General features: G+C 49.2%; 1 protein-coding gene across 5 annotated transcripts in view; it reads right to left on the bottom strand.

Annotated features, from left to right (window-relative positions):
• rufy3 (RUN and FYVE domain containing 3) overlaps positions 1 to 19797 on the bottom strand; it is a 137616-nt gene extending 117819 nt beyond the window's left edge. Inside the window, exon 1 of one of the 5 annotated variants that reach the window (XM_086006065.1) lies at positions 19262 to 19797. In XM_086006065.1, coding sequence (XP_085862191.1) covers positions 19262 to 19487 — 226 coding nt within the window. In that variant the 5' untranslated portion in view covers positions 19488 to 19797. The remainder of the gene's footprint in view (positions 1 to 19261) is intronic. The other 4 variants (XM_086006066.1, XM_086006064.1, XM_086006044.1 and 1 more) reach the window with 4 other exon arrangements.
• Between the last annotated feature and the right edge of the window lie 988 nt (positions 19798 to 20785).

Raw genomic sequence — 20785 nt, 5'->3', positions numbered from 1 at the left:
CTGGTTCTAGACTCCCCAGCCAGGGGGAAACATCCTCCCTGCATCTACCCTGTCAAGCCCTGTAAGAATTTTGTATGTTTCAATAGAGTCATAGTTATACAGCACAGAAAGAGGCCCTTCGGCCCATCGTGTCCGCGCCGGCCATCAAGCCCCGTCTATTCTAATCCCATTTTCCAGCACTTGGTCCGTAGCCTTGTATGCTATGGCGTTTCAAGTGCTCATCTAAATGCTTCTTGAATGTTGAAAGTTCCTGCCTCTACCACCCTTTCAGGCAGTGAGTTCCAGATTCCAACCACCTGCCCCTTACCTTGAAACTATGCCCCTGGTTATTGACCCATCTACTAAGGGGAAAAGTTACTTTCTACGTACCCTATCTATGCCCCTCATAATTTTGTACACCTCAATCAGGTCTCCCCTCAGCCTTCTCTGCTCCAAGGAAAACAACCCCAGCCTGTCCAGTCTCTCTTCATAGCTGAAGCGCTCCAGCCCAGGTAACATCCTGTTGAATCTCCTCTGCACCCTTTCCAATGCAATTACATCCTTCCTATAGTGTGGCGACCAGAACTGCACACAGTATTCCAGCTGTGGCTTAAGTGCTTGTGCTAGCCGCGCCTCTAGCCAAGCTGTTCCAGTACAGCTACAACACTGGCATCTATCCAACAATGTGGAAACCTGCCCAGATATGTCCTGTCCACAAAAAGCAGGAAAAATCCAACCTGGCCAATTACCGCCCCATCAGTCTACTCTCAATCATCAGCAAAGTGATGGAAGGTGTCATCGACAGTGCTATCAAGCAGCACTTACTCACCAATAACCTGCTCACGGATGCCCAGTTTGGGTTCCGCAAAGACCACTCGGCTCCCGACCTCATTACAGCCTTGGTCCAAACATGTGCAAAGGAGCGGAATTCCAGAGGTGAGGAGAGAGTGACTGCCCTTGACATCAAGGCAGCATTTGACCGAGTCTGGCATCAAGGAGCCCTAGTAAAACTGAAGTCAATGGGAATCAGGGGGAAAACGCTCCACTGGCTGGAGTCATACCTAGCACAAAGGAAAATGGTTGTGGTGGTTGAAGGTCAATCATCACAGTCCCAGGACATCGAGGCAGGAGTTCCTCAGGGCAGAGTCCTAGGCCCAACCATCTTCAGCTGCTTCATCAATGACCTTCCCTCCAATGCAAGGTCAGAAATGGGGATGTTTGTTGATGACTGCACAGGGCTCAGCGCCATTCACAACTCCTCAGATAATGAAGCAGTCCATGCCCGCATACAAGACCTGGACGACGTTCAGGCTTGGGCTGATAAGTGGCAGGTACAATTTGCACCAAACAAGTGCGAGACAATGACTATCTCCAACAAGTGATAGTCTAACCACCTCCCCTTGACATGCAACAGTATTACCATTGCCGAATCCACTACCATCAACATCCTGGGGGTCACCATTGACCAGAAACTTAAACTGGACCAGCCACATAAATACTGTGGCAACAAGAGCAGGTCAGGGGCTGGGTATTCTGTGGCGAGTGTCTCACCTCCTGACTCCCCAAAGCCTTTCCATCATCTACGAGGCACAAATAAGGAGTGTGATGGAATACTCTCCACTTGCCTGGATGAATGCAGCTCCAACAACACTCAAGAAGCTCGACACCATCCAGAACAAAGCAGCCCGCTTGATTGGCACCCCATCCACCACCTTAAACATTCACTCCCTCCACCACCAGCGTACCGTGGCTGCAGTGTGTACCATCTACAAGATGCACTGCAGCAACTCGCCAAGGCTTCTTCGGCAGCACCTCCCAAACCCGCAACCTCTTCCACCTAGAAGGACAAGGGCAGCAGACGCATGGGAACACCACCACCTCCAAGTTCCCCTCCAAGTCACGCACCATCCTGACTTAGAAGTAGATCGCCGATCCTTCATCGTCGCTGGGTCAAAATCCTGGAACTCCCTCCCTAACAGCACTGTGGGAGCACCTTCACCACACGGACTGCAGCGGTACAAGAAGGCGGCTCACCACCACCTTTTCGAGGGCAATTAGGGATGGGCAATAAATGCTGACATTGCCAGTGACGCCCACATCCCGTAAACGAATAAAAAATCAGGAGAAACTTCTTTACCCAGAGAGAGGCGAGAATGTGGAACTTGCTACCACAGGGATTGGTTGAGGTGAATAGTATAGATACATTTAAGGGGAAGCTTGATCAACATATGAGGGAGAAAGGAATAGAAGGATATAGTGATAGGGTGAGATGAAGAAGGGTGGGAGGAGGCTGGTGTGGAGCATAAACACCAGCACGGAGCAGTCTGTGCTTTAAAATCTATGGCCGAGGTCATAGAGATTCAAATGTTCCCAATTTTAAAACAATCTCTGAGGGACAAAAAAAAAAATGTAGAAGAACTTTACTCAGATTGAAAGAGTCAGAAAGGAAACAGTTATGAAAAGAAACTTTCAAGAATTAGGAACAGGACTCGGCCCCTCGAGCCTGCTCCGCCATTCAATAAGATCATGGCTGATCTTTGACCTCATCTCCACTTTCCCGCACCATCCCCATATCCCTCGATTTCACTGGAGTCCAAGGTTATTCTTGGTTATATTTTCTTAAATAGCCAGAAAGTTCCACAACTTTCTTATTGTTAAAAACTGTCGAGAACTTTGCTATGAATAAGGTGAAAGGACTCCATTATCTTTCAACAATAATAAGCCTGGGTTTTAATCTCAGGTTTCCCTACCAAACAAGCAAAATAAAGCTTGCAGTCTTACTCTGCATCTTCCACGCAAGATAGGAGCGTACTAAAGTACAAAGTTTTGGCCCCAGCTGGAGTATTGTGTTCAATTCTGGACACCACACTTGAGGAAGGATGTCAAGGCCTTGGAGAGAGTGCGGAGGAGATTTGCTGGCATGGTTCCAGGGATGAGCGACTTCAGTTATGTGGAGAGACTGGAGAAGCTGGGGTTGTTCTCCTTAGAGCAGAGAAGATTAAGAGGAGATTTGATAGAGGTGTTCAAAATCATGAAGGGTTCGGGTGAGAGTAAATAAGGGAGAAACTGTTTCCAATGACTGAAGGGTCGATAACCAGAGGAGACAGACTGAAGGTGATCGGCAAAGGAACCAGAGGCGACGGGAGGAAAAACTTTTTTTTTTTTTTTTTATATAAACGCAACGAGTGGTGAGGATTTGGAACGCGCTGCCTGATAGGGCAGTGGACACAGATTCAATAGTAGCCTTCAAAAGGGAATTGGATAAATACTTGAAGGAGAAAAATTGCAGGGATATGGGGAAAGAGCCGGGGAGTGGGACTGACTGGATCGCTCTTCGAAAGAGCCGGCGCAGACTCAATGGGCCGAATGGCCTCCTTCTGTGCTGCACTATTCTAGGATTCTAGTTACAAAGCGAATACCAGAATAGTTTATATTTTAAAAGATCTTGTGGTATTTGTATCGCCTTATAAAGTCTGTGGGGGTGAAATTCACCACCACCCCGTTTTGGGTGCTAATTTTTAAAAGTTTGAAAAGCTAGCGCCAGGCGCTAACGATTTCAAACTTTTTAAAAATTCACCGTTTGTGCGCCAAGAAGGAAGTGGAGCGCCAAAAGCGGAGACTTCAGCAGCGCTGCGCACTGGGCCGTGCAGCGCCGCCGCGTTCAAAGGCTCCTTCGCTCCCTCAAAAGGGAAGGGTCATCGCTACCAGGCTCTGCAATAGAAAAAGTGCCTACCTGGACCAACCGAGGCAGCCGCCATCCCGCGCGATCAGCAGAGCTGATCGATCGCGGGCAGGAACCCGCAACAAGAACGTTCTTTTTCCCCCCCCACTTACCTCGGCCACCTCGCCTTTAATCATCGCCCCCCGAAGGGGCCGGCCGCCCGATGCACGCCTCCTGCAGCTGTCGGTGTTTTCGACCGGTGCTGCTGCCGGGGGGGGGCGGAAATAAATTTCGGGTCCGGGGCGCTACCGGGACGATGCGCACGGCGATGACATCACAATCTCCGAGCAATGGATATCAGGGCTCAACGCCGTATATGGCGGGAGTCGATGTCAGCACCGTGCCCGGTCGCAATGCCATTTGCGCCCCGGGGAGGTACAAGGGCACCCGATTTCGCCCCCAATGTACCTAAAATGTCCTACTTTGTATCATAGTCCATGGCCCAGAACTTCGTGTCTCCACGGGTGAGTACGCGCTGGGTACTCACCCATAGGCCCAATGGAAGTGCCGGTTTCCTGCACGCACTGCGCATTCGCGGGAAACCGGCACTTCTGTTCCCCTGAAAGGGGTCGACAGGTGGAATGCGTGCGCCAGAGAGGCAGCGCGTGCGCATCGAACTTACGTTTTTTCCTAGGTTTTTCCTGGCGGGTAAGTCTCCAGCAGTTAAGTATATAAAAAGCAGGCGCAAGGCCTGCTTTTAACAAGGTAAGTGGTGAATTAATTAAAATTAAAACATTTTTTCCACAGGTTTATTATTTTTAAATACTTTCAAGAAAGGTAAGTTTATTTTTAGCCCCGTTAGAAAATGCAATTAATTTTTTCAAAATTTAAATTATTGTTTAAAATAATTATATAATTTATAGTTATAGTTATTTTATAAAAATGTGATTTTTTTTTTTTTTTTTTTAAATTTATTTGAAGTTTTAGTGATGTTTTGGGACTTATAGTATTTATAGGTTTGACAGCTCTTCCTATCAAACTTATGAATGAAGCATTCCCTGCTCCGATTGGCTCTCCATGACCCACGTGATCCCAGGGGACGCATCAAACTAACTGCACCCCTGGGATACGCAAGCACCGCGCGCTGGCAGCTGGAGGAGGCCCTGGATCGGAATCCCACGCGGGCCCACAGCTCAACAGCCGGCGCGCTAGGTAAGTGCAGGTCGGAGGCTTGCACCCGCGGGAAGCCCCCGACCCGAATTTCTGGGCCATTATATATTTAGGGGAGAAAAAAAAAGTACCAAAAAGTACTGGTGTGGTTATACAACCACCTTTCTATGTCATGGCAAAGTGGTTTCAGGCCCCGACTTTAACTTCACGGGGGTTCCCCGCTCAGGCCCAGAGTTAAAATTACAGTCGGGTCTCAATGACATCATCGGGCTGCAACATAATGTTGGCTCCGGGCGCCTGTCCTCGCTGCCTGCTCAGGAGAGCGGGTTAATAATCGCAGATGTTGCAATCGTGGCGGCTTTCGGACAGCTAAGAGCCGGGGCGATTTTAACTGCCCCGCCCGCCAGGTTTCTGCTGAGCGAGTGGGGTTAAAATCACCCCCAGTATAACCAGAGTCAGGTTTCAATCTGACCTTGGAGCGTAGTGGTCTGAATCACTCACTGCCTTCTTTCCCCCCACCTCCACTACTAGTTATTGGGTGGGGGGGGGGGGGGGGGGGTGGTGGCGGCGTCAAGAACGAAGGCCCATAGACACAAGAGATTAAGAGGGCAGGAGAAACTTTTATCTTTGAGAGAGCGCGCGAGCTGTGGAATTCACTTCCAATGTTAGTGCGGCTGAGGACATTGAAGGTTAGCTGGGAGAGGAGGATGATGGAAAAGGGTTGGGAGGAGTAAGGGAACAGAGCGGGCAAATGTGATTCGAACTATTTGGTGTGGAGGGCTCGAACCGACAGACTGGTTGGGCCGAATGGCCTGTTTCCAGGTTGTAACCTCTATGCAGAGTAGCACAAATTTAGGATGTGCCGAGGAGCCTTGGCACGAGAGGCCTCTGCAGAGGAGCCTTGCGGCAACCAACATAAGAACAGGAAGAGGAGGCCATTCAGCCCCTCGCGCCTGTTCCGCCATTCAATGGGATCCTGGCTGATCCGTTTCTTAACTCCATTCGCCCACTTTGGCTCCATATCCTTTTATACCCGTATCTAGCAAAAATCCTGGGATCGCAGATTGAAAATTAACTGAGCATCTACTGCTATTGGTGTGAAGAGTGTACCAAGACCTCAGGACCAAGCTGCCAAAAAAATTCCACGTGCTGCAGTTAATGCTAAGATAGCGATGCATCTATACAATTAAAAGTCTTGTATGGGCCTGTTTTGTCACACCGCAGCTGAGGAATTAGTCGTCACACCGCAGCTGAGGAATTAGTTAACGACTGGTTACTTGGCAGCCAAGGCTTCATTTCAACCAAAGATCAGACAAACCAATATGTGTCAAAAGTAGTTGATTCAGTAAGTTGTCTTCTTCTTAGGCAGTCCCTCGGAACCGAGGATGACTTGCTTCCACATTAAAAATGAGTTCTCAGGTGACTGATGAGTCCAATGTGGGACCTGCAGTCTCTGTCACAGGTGGGGCAGACGGTGGTTGAAGGGGCGGGGTGATTGGGTTGACGAGCGCTTCCGCTCCTTGCGCTTGGCTTCCGCTTGCTCCCGGCGAAGAGACGCGAGCTGTTCGCCGCCTTCCCGGATGCTTCTCCTCCACTTTGAGCGGTCTTGGGCCAAGGATTCCCAGGTGTCGGTGGGGACGTTGTACTTTTTCCCAAGGAGGCTTTGAGGGTGTCCTTGAAGCGTTTCCTCTGCCCACCTGGGGCTCTCTTGCCATGTTGGAGCTCCGAGTAGTGCGCTTGTTTTGGGAGTCTCGTATCGGGCATGCGGACAATGTGACCCGTCCATCGGAGCTGATCGAGCGTGGTCAAAGCTTCGATGCTGGGGATTTTGACCTGAGCAAGAACACAGACGTTGGTGCGCCTATCCTGCCAATGGATTTGCAGGATCTTGCGGAGGCAGCGTTGGTGGTTCCTCTCAAGTGCTTTTGAGGTGCCTGCTGTACATGGTCCATGTCTCTGAGGCCTACAGCAGGGCGGGTATCACCTCTGCTCTGTAGACCATGAGCTTAGTGCCGGGTTTCAGGTCCTGGTCTTCAATCACTCTCTTCCTCAGGCGACCGAAGGCTGCACTGGCACACTGAAGGCGGCGTTGGACTTCGTCGTCGACGTCTGCCCTTGTTGACAGTAGGCTCCCGAGGTATGGCAATTGGTCCACGTTGTCCAAGGAAAGGTGTCCACGTTGTTCAGTAAGTACAATAAAATTGGAAAACATTGCAGGGCTATGGGGAAAGAGCAGGGGGGAGTGGGACTAATTGGAGAGCTCTTTCAAAGAGCCGACACAGGCACGATGGGCTGAATGGCCTCCTTCAGCTCTGTATCATTCTAGGATTTTAAATGAGGAATGAGCAAATGGCAAAAAAAACCTCAGTCACTCCTAAAGCTATCAATCCCAAACTGTCAAGTGCAGGAGGTAATCAATCAGAATTTTATGGAGTAGGAGCCACCATCTTCAACTTTCCACCCACTCCGGAGACTTGAGCGCAAAAATCCAGGCCGACACACCCAGTGCAATACTGAGGGAGTGCTGCACTGTCGGAGGTGCCACCTTTCGGAGGAGACATTAAACCGAGGCCCCGTCTGCCCTCTCAGGTGGACGTAAAAGATCCCACAGCCTCTATTTCGAAGAAGAGCAGGGGATGGGAGTTCTCCCCGGTGTCCTGGGGCCAATATTTATCCCTCAATCAACATCATTAAAAACAGATTACCTGGTCATTATCACATTGTGGTTTGTGGGAGCTTGCTGTGCGCAAATTGGTTGCCATGTTTCCAATATTACAACAGTGACTACACTTCAAAAAGTACTTCATTGGCTGTAAAACACTTTGGGAAGTCCTGAGGTTGTAAAAGGCGCTATAGAAATGCAAGTGTTTCTTTTTCATGATTTCTCCATGAGTGCTGCCCAACCTGCCGAGTGTCTCCAGATTTTCATGTTTTTCAGGTTTCCAGCATCCTCTGTATTTTGATTTCTATTGTTTAATTCGCTGCCAGGTCTTTTCCAGGAACGCCCATCTTGAAGTTCTGCTGCTCTACATTAACTTTTTTATTCATTCCTGGGATGTGGGTGTCTCTGGCAAGGCCGGCATTTATTGCCCACCCCTAATCGCCCCTTGAGAAGGTGGTGGTGAGCCGCCTTCTTGAACCGCTGCAGTCCGTGTGGTGAAGCTGCTCCCACAGTGCTGTTAGGGAGGGAGTTCCAGGATTTTGACCCAGCGACGATGAAGGATCGGCCGATATATTTCCAAGTCAGGATGGTGTGTGACTTGGAGGGGAACTTGGAGGTGGTGGTGTTCCCATGCACCTGCTGCCCTTGTCCTTCTAGGCGGTAGAGGTTGCGGGTTTGGGAGGTGCTGCCGAAGAAGTCTTATAGAACAGTAGAATGGTTACAGCACGGAAGAGGGCCATTCGGCCCGTCGAGCCCGTGCCGGCTCTCTGCAAGAGCACTTCAGCTAGTCCCACTCCCCCGCCCTTTCCCCGTAGCCCTGCAAATTTTTTCCTTCAGGTACTTATCCAATTCCCTTTTGAAAGCCGTGATCGAGTCTGCCTCCAGCACCCTTTCAGGCAGTGCATTCCAGATCCTAACCACTCTGCATAAAAAAGTTTTCCCTCATGTTGCCTTTGGTTCTTTTGCCAATCACCTTAAATCTGTGTCCTCTGGTTCGCGACCCTTCTGCCAATGGGAACAGTTTCTCTCTCTCTACTCTGTCCAGACCCCTCATGATGTTGAACACCTCTATCAAATCTCCTCTCACTCTTCTCTGCTCCAAGGAGAACAACCCCAGCTTCTCCAGTCTATCCACGTAACTGAAGTCCCTCATCCCTGGAACCATTCTCGTAAATCTTTTCTGCACCCTCTCTAAGGCCTTCACATCCTTCCTAAAGTGCGGTGCCCAGAATTGGACACAATACTCCAGCTGAGGCCGAACCAGTGTTTTGTTTACAGGGTCATCATAATTTCCACGCTTTTGTACTCCATACCTCTATTTATGAAGCCCAGGATCCCATAAGCTTTTTTAAACTGCTTTCGCAACCTGCCCTGCCATCTTCAACGATTTGTGCACATATACCCCCAGGTCTCTGTTCATGCACCCCCTTTAGGATTGTACCCTTTAGTTTATATTTCCTCTCCTCATTCTTTCTACCAAAATGTATCACTTCACATTTTTCTGCGTTAAATTTCATCTGCCACATGTCTGCCCATTTCACCAGCCTGTCTATGTCCTCTTAAAGTCGATCACTGTCCTCCTCACTGTTCACTATACTTCCAAGTTTTGTCTCATCTGCAAATTTTGAAATTGTGCCCTGGATACCCACATCCAAGTCATTAATATATATCAAGAAAAGCAGTGGTCCTAGAACCGACCCCTGGGAACACCACTGTATACCTTCCTCCAGTCCAAAAAAAACCGTTCACCACTACTCTGTTTCCTGTCACTTAGCCAATTCCGTATCCATGCTGCCACTGTCCCTTTTATTCCATGGGCTTCAACTTTGCTGGAAAGCCTATTATGTGGCACTTTGTCAAACGCCTTTTGGAAATCAGTGTACACCATGTCAACCGCATTACCTTCATCAACCCTCTCTGTTACCTCATCAAAAAACTCAATCAAGTTAGTTAAACACGATTCGCCTTTAACAAATCTGTGCTGGCTTTCCTTAATTAATCCACACTTGTCCAAGTGACTGTGAATTTTGTCCCTGATTACGGTTTCTAAAAGCTTCCCCACTACCGAGGTTAAACTGACCGGCCTGTAGTTGCTGGGTTTATCTTTACACCCTTTTTAAAACACGGGTGTAACATTTGCAATTCTCCAGTCCTCTGGCACCACCCCCGTATCCAAGGAGAATTGGAAGATTATGACCAGTGCCTCCATGATTTCTTCCTTCACTTCCCTCAGCGTCTTAGGATGCATCCCATCTGGTCCTGGTGACTAATCTACTTTCAGTACAGCCAGCCTTTCTAGTACCTCCACCGTATCAATTTTTATCCCATCCAGTATTTCAACTGCCTCCTCTTTCACTATGTCTATGGCAGCATCTTTTTCCTTGGTGAAGACCGATACAAAGTACTCATTTAGCACCTCAGCCATACCCTCTGCCTCCATGCGTAGGACTCCTTTTCGGTCCCTGATCGGCCCCACCCCTCCTCTTACTACCTGTTTACTATTTATATGCCTATAAAAAAAAAACAGTACTAGCAAAATTAATAGGACTAAAAGTCAATAAATCCCAAGGACCAGATGACCTACATCCTAGGGTTTTGAAAGAGGTGGCCATTGGGATAGTGGGCACATTGGTTGTCATCATCCAAAATTCTATACATTCTGGAACGGTTCCTGCAGATTGGAGGATAGCAAATGTAACCCCGCTATTTAAGAGAAGAGAGAAAATGGGGAACTACAGACCTGTTAGCCTCACATCAGTAGTTGGGAAAATGCTGGAATCTATTGTAAAGGATGCAATAACTGGGCAGTTAGAAACTAATAGTAAGGTTGGGCAGAGTCAACATGGATTTATGAAAGGGAAATCCTGTTTAACAAACCTATTGGAGTTCTTTGTCTACTCCACTAGTTACATCCTCAAAGGGGAACCGGTAGATGTGGTGTATCTGGATTTTCAGAAGGCCTTCGATAAGAGGTTGGTGAATAAAATTAGGGCACATGGAATTGGGGGTAATATACTAGCATGGATTGAGAATTGGTTAACAGACAGAAAACAAAGAGTAGGGATAAACGGGTCTTTTTCAGGGTGGCAGGCTGTGACTAGTGGGGTACCGCAAGGATTGGTGCTTGGGCCCCAGCTATTCACAATCTACATCAATGATTTGGGTGAAGGGACTAAATGTAACATTTCCAAATTTGCTGATGATACAAAGCTAGGTGGCAGTGTCAGTTGCGAAGAGGATGTGAAGAGGCTTCAAGGGGATCTCGACAGGCTCAGTGAGTGGGCGAGAACATGGCAGATGGAATATAACGTGGATAAATGTGAAGTTATCCACTTTGGTAGAAAAAACAGAAAGACAGAGTATTTCCGAAATGGTGAAAGATTGGGGAATGCAGATGCTCAAAGGGACCTGGGTGTCCTTGTACATGAGTCACTGAAAGTGAATGTACAGGTGCAGCAAGCCATTAGGAGGGCAAATGGTATGCTGGCCTTCATTACAAGAGGATTTGAGTACAGGAGTAAAGAAGTCTTACTCCAATTATATAGGGCCTTGGTGAGACCACACCTGGAGTACTGTGTACAATTTTGGTCTCCTTACCGAAGGAAGGATATACTTGCCATAGAGGAAGTGCAACGAAGGTTCACAAGATTGATTCCTGGGATGGCGGGACTGTCGTATGAGAAGGGATTGAGTAAACTAGGCCTGTATTCTCTTGAATTCAGAAGAATGAGAGGGGATCTCATTGAAGCATACAAAATTATTACAGGGCTTGATAGGGTGGATGCTGGGAGAATGTTTCCCTTGGCTGGGGAGTCTAGAACCAGGGGCCACAGCCTCAAGATAAAGGGGAGGCCATTCAGGACTGAGATGAGAAGAAATTTCTTCGCAGAGGGTGGTGAATCTTTGGAATTCTCTACCCCAGAGGGCTGTGGAGGCTCAGTCATTGGGTATATTCAAAACAGATTTCTGACTAGTAAGGGAATCAAGGGATATGGCGATAGGGCCGGTGAATGGAGTTGAGGCAGAAGATCAGCCATGATCTCATTGAATGGCGGAGCAGGCTCGAATTGCCTGCTCCGTGTTCTTATGTTCTTTTTGGATTACCTTTTATGTTGGCTGCCATTCTATTCTCATGCCGTCTTTGCCTCTCATTTTCTTTTTCACTTCTCCTCTGAACGTTCTATATTTAGCCTGATTCGAAGATGTGTTCTCAACCAGACATGTCATATGCGCTCTTTTTCTGCTTCATCTTACTCTCCATCTCTTGTCATCCAGGGAGCTCGGACTTTAGTTGCCCTACCTTTCTCCCTAGTGGGAATGTACCTCGACTGTACTTGAACTATTGCCTCTTTAAAGGCAGCCCATTTCCATTACAGTTTTGCCTGCCAATCTTTCAATTTACCAGATCCATTCTCAACCTACTGAAATTGGCCTTCCTCCAATGAAGTATTTTTACTCTCGATTGCTCCTTGTTCTTTTCCAGAGCTAATCTAAACCTTATGATCACCGTTCCCTAAATGTTCACCTACTGACACTTGCTCCACTTGACCCACCTCATTCCCCGAACCAGATCCAGCAATGCCTCCTCCCTCGTCGGGCTGGAAACATACTGATCAAGAAAGTTCTCCTGAACACTTCAGAAATTCTAACCCCTCTCTGCCTTTTACACTATTACTATCCCAGTTTATATTAGGATAGGTGAAGTCCCCCATTATCACTACTCTATAGTTCGTGCATCTCTCAAATTTCTCTGCAAATTTGCTCCTCCATATTTTTCCCCACTATTTGGTGGTCTATAGAATACACCTAGTAGTGTAATGGCACCACTATTATTTCTTAACTCTAGCCATATAGATTCTGTCCTTGACCCCTCCAGGACATCCTCCCTCTCCAGCACTGTAACATTCTCCTTAACCAATACTGCCACACCACCTCCTATCTTTCCTTCAACACCTTATATCCAAGAATATTTAATACTCAATCCTGCCCTTTTGAGAGCCAGGTCTCCGTTATTGCCACGACATCATATTCCCATGTGGCTATTTGTACCTGCAGCTCACCAACCTTATTTACTACACTTCATGCGTTCACACACATGCACTGTAAACCCATCTTAGACCATCCTGCGTTCTCTTAGTCTGACCCCACCTAATACCTTACTGTATCTTACTCTAGTACTATCTGTCTCTCCCAATCCTTTGTGCCTTTTGTTTCTCCTTTCTAATACTACAACCTGGTGCCCATCCCCGCCTTGGCGAGTTGCTGCAGTGCATCTTGTAGATGGTACACACTGCAGCCACGGTGCGTCGGTGGTGGAGGGAGTGAATGTTTAAGGTGGTGGATGGGGTGCCAATCAAGCGGGCTGCTTTGTCCTGGATGGTGTCGAGCTTCTTGAGTGTTGTTGGAGCTGCACTCATCCAGACAAGTGGCGAGTACAGTCCTGAGTGGTGCCTTGTAGATGGTGGAAAGGCTTTGGGGAGTCAGGAGGTGAGACACTCACCACAGAATACCCAGCCTCTGACCCGCTCAAGTAGCCACAGTATTTATGTGGCTGGTCCAGTTAAGTTTCTGGTCAATGGTGACCCCTGTGTCTCTTTTACCCTTTTCATCCTTGTTCTCCATTTCTCTGCTTCATTGTGTCCTTGTGAAGACCTGTATCCACAGCCACGGATCTCTGCTCACTGCCTGTCTCCAGTTCCCACTCATTCCTCATGGATACCAGCTTAAAATTTCACTCTTCCCATTTTTGGATCTGCTGGTGATCACAAGCTATCTCCGTGACATTAAACACTCCGCGAACCACTGCTCTCATCGCTTCACGAGATCCACACTCTCCGCCCTGCGCTGCCATATTCACACCCTCAAATGTCCAAAGACCAACACACTTAATGCCACGATAGCAAAATACTGCGGATGCTGGAAATCCGAAATAACAGAAAATGCTGGAAAAACTCGGCAGGCCAGGCAACATCCGTGGAGAGAGAAATAGAGTCAACGTTTCAGGTCGAAACCCTTCGTCAGGACACTTAATTCCACAGCTGTCCTGGACCTCAGTTCCATTTCACCTTTCAGTCTCAACTGTCTGACCTGTCCCCATCGCCAGTGCGGAATATGGTGCTGCACTGAGAGGAGCGAGAGAAACCAGGTGTGTTACCTTGTCTCAGCTGTGGCTCAGTGGGTCGCACCCTCGCCTCCAAGTCAGAAAGTTGTGGGTTCAAGTCCCACTCCAGAGACTTAAGCACAAAATCTAGGTCAGAGGGAGTGCTGCACTGTCGGAGGTGCCGTCTTTCAGATGTGACGTTAAACCGAGGCCCCATCTGCTCTCTCAGGTGGATGTAAAAGATCCCACGGCACTATTTTGAAGAAGAGCAGGGGGGAGTTATCCCCGGTGTCGTGCCCAATATTTATCCCTCAAGCAACAGCTGATCTGGTCATTATCACATTGCTGTTTGTGGGAGCTTGCTGTGCGCAAATTGGCTGCTGCGTTTCCTACATTACAACAGTGACTACACTTCAAAAAGTACTTCATTGGCTGTAAAGCGCCTTGGGACATCCTGAGGTCATGAAAGGCACTATAGAAATGCAAGTCTTTCTTTTTCAATGTAAGAGACAGGAGAGAGCATGAGAGAGATCACGCCACAAGAGATTGTGAAAGAGGGCAGCGCACCGGAGTGCGCGGGGGGGAGGAGTGAGCGCACCGGAGTGCGCGGGGGAGAGGAGTGAGCGCACCGGAGTGCGCGGGGGAGAGGAGTGAGCGCACCGGAGTGCGCGGGGGAGAGGAGTGAGCGCACCGGAGTGCGCGGGGGAGAGGAGTGAGCGCACCGGAGTGCGCGGGGGAGAGGAGTGAGCGCACCGGAGTGCGCGGGGGAGAGGAGTGAGCGCACCGGAGTGCGCGCACCGGAGTGCGCGGGGGAGAGGAGTGAGCGCACCGGAGTGCGCGGGGGAGAGGAGTGAGCGCACCGGAGTGCGCGGGGGGGAGGAGTGAGCGCACCGGAGTGCGCGGGGGGGAGGAGTGAGCGCACCGGAGTGCGCGGGGGGGAGGAGTGAGCGCACCGGAGTGCGCGGGGGGGAGGAGTGCGCGCACTGGAGTGTGCGATGGGGAGGAGTGTGCGCACCAGAGTGTGCGAGGGGGAGGTGTGCAGAGAGCGGAAGAGAAAAAGCGAGAGAAAGAGATAAGATAGCGAGAAAGAAAAAGAAACAAAAGAGGACAGGAGCAGAGACAATCACAAAGAGATATTTGTCGGAGCTATTTCACAGGCGATTAATGAGAATACATTGTGTGTTACATTATATAAAAGACTCCTGTAGTTATAAAATAGCATAAGCTCTGACTCACAATGAAAACATACAAGACATTCATATGGTGTCCTGGGCCAATATTCATCCTTTAGACTGAAACAGATTAACTGGTCATTATCACATTGCTGTTTGTGAGATCTTGCTGTGTGCAAATTGGCTGCCTCGTTTCCTACATTACAACAGTGACTACACTTCAAAAAAAAGTACTTCATTGGCTGTGAAGTGCTTTGGGACGTCCAGAGGTGGCAAAAGGCACCAGATTAAGTGCAAGTTCTTTCATGCATCAACTTGGCTCAGTCGGTAGTACGCTCACCAATGTTCACTCTAAGCTGCGCACGTGTGTGTGTGGCCGCGCAGTACTTGGCAAGGTCCCGCGTAGGCCTCTCACAAGCTCTTCCACTGGAAAAACCGCACGCGCAACAACAACGTGTATTTATATAGCGCCTTTAACGTAGTAAACATCCCAAGGCGCTGCACAGGAGTATTTTAAAGACAAAAAATTTGACACCGATCCACATAAGGATAAATTAGGGCAGGTGACCAAAAGCTTGGTCAAAGAGGTCGGTTTTAAAGGAGTTTCTTAAAGGAGGAAAGAGAGGTAGTGAGGCGGAGGGGTTTAGGGAGGGAATTCCAGAGCTCAGGGCCCAGGCAGCTGAAGGCACGGCCGCCAAATTTAAAGAAACGCAGAGAAACTTAAAGGGACCGCGCACTGAAATAAACAAGCCGCGCGGAACAAAGCGCAGCTTAGGAGGGAACAGTGACTCTCACCTCCAAGTTAGAAGGTTCTGGGTTGACAAGTCACTCCAGGAAGCGAGCCCGCTGTCGGAGGTGCCGTCTTTCAGGACGAGGAGTTAAGCCGAGGCCCCCCCCCAGGTCTGGCCCTCTCTCGGATGGTCTCGTGAGCAGAGGTGGCTCCCAGTCAACGTCTCCTCCCTCAACTGCCAAACAAAACAAGATCAACTGCTCGATTTGCTCACTCGCTGTCTGTGGGATCTTGCTGTGCGCAAATGAGCTTCCGCATTCCCTTCCATAACAGTAACTACTCAAAGTTAGACGTATTTACTTTTTGGTCAGACAAAAATTGTTCGGACAGTATACAAAAAACCTTCAAAAATCCGCTCATTAGCGGTTGACCAATCCTACCGCTCATTAGCGTTGAGTGACGTGATGGTTGACCAATCCTACAGTTCAGTGACCTGATGGTTGACCAATCGGTGCATCACGGGCGGGACCTAATCCTGCAGCCTCCCGAAACTTCGCCGCCATTTTTCCCCCTGCTTTTCCTCAACAGCGAGCGGGGCAGCTGCGTCGGCCCGCCGGAGCGGGAGGTGAGTTGGGGTCACTCCGGCCGGGCCTCACAACCGCTCGGCCCGAGACACAGAGCGGGGGAGCGGCAGCGGCCGGCCGTCCGTCCGTCAACCACGCGGCCCTCTAAAACTGCCCTGGCAACGCCGGGCCCCCCCTGCTAGTTAATCTATAATTGCACGTTATAAAATATTTCAGTAGTGCCTTTAACGTAGCGAGACGTCAAAAATCAGTTCACAGATTTACTTCCTGTAACACAGATTTGTTTCCTGCAACAACTGAAACCCATCATACCCTGTTGATTAAGTAGAACAGAACTGAATGCTGTCATTGTATAAAATCAGTGGCCAACATACCAGCGCCAGTTACTGACACGACATCCCTTTGTGTTATAAGGGATACAAATAATCCAACACACCCTGAGTAATATCGCAGGAAATCTGCCGGTATATGAACATACGGAAATGGCGGGCAGGAGAAGTGAGCTGGTCCAAGAAGCCTGCCCCAAAGCCCACAGCTCGTGATAGCTAGAGCATCACGACCAGACAATTCCTCTCTTCCCTGCCTGCCCCCGCCTATCACATCCCCCCGCCCCCCCCCGCTCCTACCCACTCCCCAACCCCCGCCATCCCATGGCAACACCACCACCTCCAAGTTCCACCTCCAAGTCATACACCATCCTGACTCTTTCATTATTTGAAGGGTCCGCTCCTCGATTTTTGGCTGCACTTCAGTCCCACGCTCCTGATCTTTGGTCAGCCGGTGCGGGGGAGAGCGGGCAGATCGGGGGACCTCCTCGTAGGACTGCTCCTGGGACTGGCCAAAAAAGCCATTAACTGGTCCAGGCAGCGGGCGGTCGAGGTGGTCATCCGGCCAGATTTCCTGCCTCTCTTCTGCGGCCATGTTCGCGCCCGGGTGGCCCTGGAGATGGAGCACGCGGTGTCCGCCGGCACGCTTGAGGCCTTCCGCGACCAGTGGGTGCCGCGGGGACTGGAGTGCATCATCAAGCCGGCCAATCAAATTTGAATTTAATTTGTTACGGTTCTTTTAAAGTTTTATTAATTTACAGACAATTTGTTTAAATCACCCCACTAAGAAGAGTACACCATCCTGACTTGGAAATATATCGGCTGTCCCTTCATCGTCGCTGGGTCAAAATCCTGGAACTCCCTCCCTAACAGCACTGTGGGAGCACCTTCACCACACGGACTGCAGCGGTTCAAGAAGGTGGCTCACCACCACCTTCTCAAGGGCAACTAGGGATGGGCAATAAATGCCAGCCTTGCCAACGATGCCCACATCCCAAGAATGATTTTAAAAAAGGACTTGGGGACAGATCTCAGATTATAATGAGCGTGGACCTTCTGTCAAGCTAACTGAGTACATCAGCTCTATCACAGCAACTCTACTGGAAGAGCGAAGCCCAAAGTTCAAGCTAATTCAGGGAACCTGAGATTTTCTATAGATTTTATTCAAAATGTATTTGTTTTCCTGCGTGGTGATGAAGAGGGCAGATCCAGTATTATACAGTGACAGTACAAGTCGTCAGCCGTGGTTCAGCTGCCTCGGAGTCAGAAGGTCGTGGGTTCAAGTCCCACTCGAGACTTGAGCACAAAATTCTAGGCCGACGCTCCAGCACAGTACCGAGGGAGCGCTGCACTGTCGGAGGTGCCTTCTGTCGGATGAGACCCCGTCTGCCCAGTCAGGTGGGTGTAAAAGGTCCCATGGCCATTACTGGAAGAGGAGCAGGGGAGTTCTCGCCGGTGTCCTGGGGCCAATATTGATCCCTCAACCAAACACTAAAACAGGTTATCTGGTTGCAGGCCGCAGCTAGAGTACTGCGTGCAGGTCTGGTCACCCCATTACAGGAAGGATGTGATTGCACTAGAGAGGGTGCAGAGGAGATTTACAAGGATGTTGCCAGGACTGGGGAATTTTAGCTATGAGGAAAGATTGGAGAGGCTGGGGTTGTTTTCTTTGGAACAGAGGAGGCCGAGGGGAGATTTAATTGAGATGCATAAAATTATGAGGGGCCTAGATAGAGTGGATAGGAAGGACCTATTTCCCTTAGCAGAGCAGTCAATAACCAGGGGGCAGAGATTTAAAGTAATTGGTGGAAGGATTAGAGGGGAGTTGAGGAGAACATTTTTCACCCAGAGGGTGGTGGGGGGTCTGGAACTCACTGCCTGAAAGGGTGGGAGAGGCAGAAACCCTCATCACATTTAAAAAGTATTGGATATGCCCTTGAAGTGCCGTAACCTACAGGGCTAGTGGTTAGCACTGTTGCCTCACAGCGCCAGGGACCCGGGTTCGAATCCGGCCTCGGGCGACTGTCTGTGTGAAGTTTGCACATTCTCCCTGTGTCTGCGTGGGTTTCCTCCGGGTGCTCCGGTTTCCTTCCACAGTCCAAAGATGTGCGGGTTAGGTTGATTTGGCTATGATAAATTGACCCTTAGTGTTAGGGGGATTAAATACGTGGGGTTACGGGGATAGGGTGGGATATGTGTCGGTGCAGGCTCGATGGGCCGAAATGGCCTCTATCTGCACTGTGGGGATTCTGTGAAGTGGGATTAGGCTGGAGAGCTTTGTTGGCCGGCACGGACACAATGGGCCGAATGTCCTCGCTCTGTGACTACATTTCAAAAAAGTACTTTATGGCTGTGAAGCGCTTGGGGACGTCCTGGTGGTTGTGAAAGGCACTATAGAAATGCAAGTCTTTCTTTTGTATGAATCGCCACCTTCGCCTGTTTGAGGGGGCAGGGCAGATACAGCGAAGTCCTACCGACCAGGATAAGGAGTTGCAGCACTCGCCTTCCCTTGCACAAAAACACCAGTTGAAGCTCAACCCAAACCCAACAGACATTAGGACCCAGAGAGACCCTCAGGTGGTGTCAAGGAGAGGGGGATGCACAGCAGTTTTAATTGCAAATCGATTGCAACCTCTTAATTAAACTACCTCTACCCCTTACACACACACTTGTGGTTAAAACTCCAGCCACAGGTTTCTAACAGTCTGCAAAGCGCGCGCACACACACATACACACTTGCAAGAACCCGCTGCAGCGCCAGTGAGTGTGTGTGTGTGTTTTATTTGCACACACACAACTCTTCCCTTCCCTTCCCCAAGAAAATGCAAAAGAAGAAAAAAAAACCAAGTTGCAGGCGAACCGCCTCCTTGCACTTACTTCTCCCGGGCCTGGCGCCGGGCAGCTGCGTCGGGGAGGAAGCGGGAGGAGGAGACGAGGATCCCGGGTGCGGCGGGCAGCCCGCATTCTTGACGAAGTAAATGACCGGGTCCCGCTCGGTTGGGGCCGGGGCCCGGGTGCACGCCTCCCCGTTGACGGTGGTGGCGGCGGCTGTTGTTTGCAAAACTTGCTGCAAACCCGCAGGTGCTGCAAACTGTTCCGCCATGATCGGTGCAACCAGCCAGCCAGCGACAGCAAGACCTGCTCCTGGAGCGCGTGACTGGTGCGGCCCGGGGCCGGACCCGGGAAATGGAACGTTGCCCGGGGGATATAGAACGCTGGCCCGGGGAATGGAACGTTGCCCGGAGCTCGCTCTCTCTCACTCACTCACTCCCCGCCGCTGCAACAAGCTGCTTGTAGCAATCTCCCTTTAAGTGGCACACTTCATCTCATCTCATCATCATATATATAAAAAGAGCGTTTTCCTGTTGGTTGGTGTTGTGATTTTTGTTTTGCATATTTGATGAGTTGCTGTTGTAGTCGTATATTGTCCAATGACGTCAGTTTATTAACGTTAACTCCCACTTCCTGATGTGTTTATATATTTTATATATAAATAAAAAAGTGTGGCATTGACATCTGTGGTGAATATGTAGGGTGCACCTGAGATCAGACGTATATGGAAATACTGTGATATTGAAGCGTTATTTATGAGAATTGCATTTTACATGTACTCTTATTTTTCATGGAGATGTTTTTTTGGTCTTGCAGCATTATCTGTGAGAATAATTGCGATTCTCACAATTGCATCTTATTTTTCATTCATGGAGATATTTTGGTATCGAAGCATTATTTGTGACAGTTGCATTTAATGCAGGGTGGGGGGGAGAGATAAGGTGAGTAAAATAAGGTTCTCTCAACAGTTTGCAAGGCTAACGGATGGGCACGTGTTTATTTTTTCTCATCAATAACATTAAGTGTTTGAGGAAGGTTGGGATTGGGACATCTAGACCTGCCAAATGTCCCATGTTTAAATTTGAGCATGCAACTTAAATTTGGTCCATTGGGGGGGGAAAAACATAAACACAGATCCATATTGCTTTAATTGGATTGCAATCTTGTATCACTCCTACTGATCATAAATCGTGCTCCTACCAATTCCCCCAACTTTGACAGCTCAGTGCATCGTTCTCTGTATCCTCCCGCGGGGGGAGGCGGCTAACACCTGCTGGATTGGTCAAAAAAGGTACATTAACTTAGCAGGAGCACATACTCACCTTGCTGTATTTCCTACCCCCACCCCACTCTTATCCCACACGTTTAATAAATTGACCTGCAAAACGGAATGGCAGCATAGTTTGAGGAGTAAGTGGAATGAAGGGCTTTTTATTTACCATATTCCGAATGCTTTAACTGTTTCATTGCCTCAGCCTTGGTGATGTCAGCTGTGGCTCAGTGGGTAGCACTCTCTCTCTCTCTCTCTCTCCTCTGAGTCAGAAGGTTGTGGGTTCAAGTCCCACTCCA

Source organism: Somniosus microcephalus, chromosome 2, assembly GCF_052327205.1.
Source record: "Somniosus microcephalus isolate GS21.2 chromosome 2, FLI_Smic_1.0, whole genome shotgun sequence".
Classification (NCBI taxonomy): domain Eukaryota; kingdom Metazoa; phylum Chordata; class Chondrichthyes; order Squaliformes; family Somniosidae; genus Somniosus; species Somniosus microcephalus.
The sequence above is the reverse complement of the archived record's forward strand: the minus strand, read 5'-3'. Positions and strand labels throughout refer to the sequence as shown.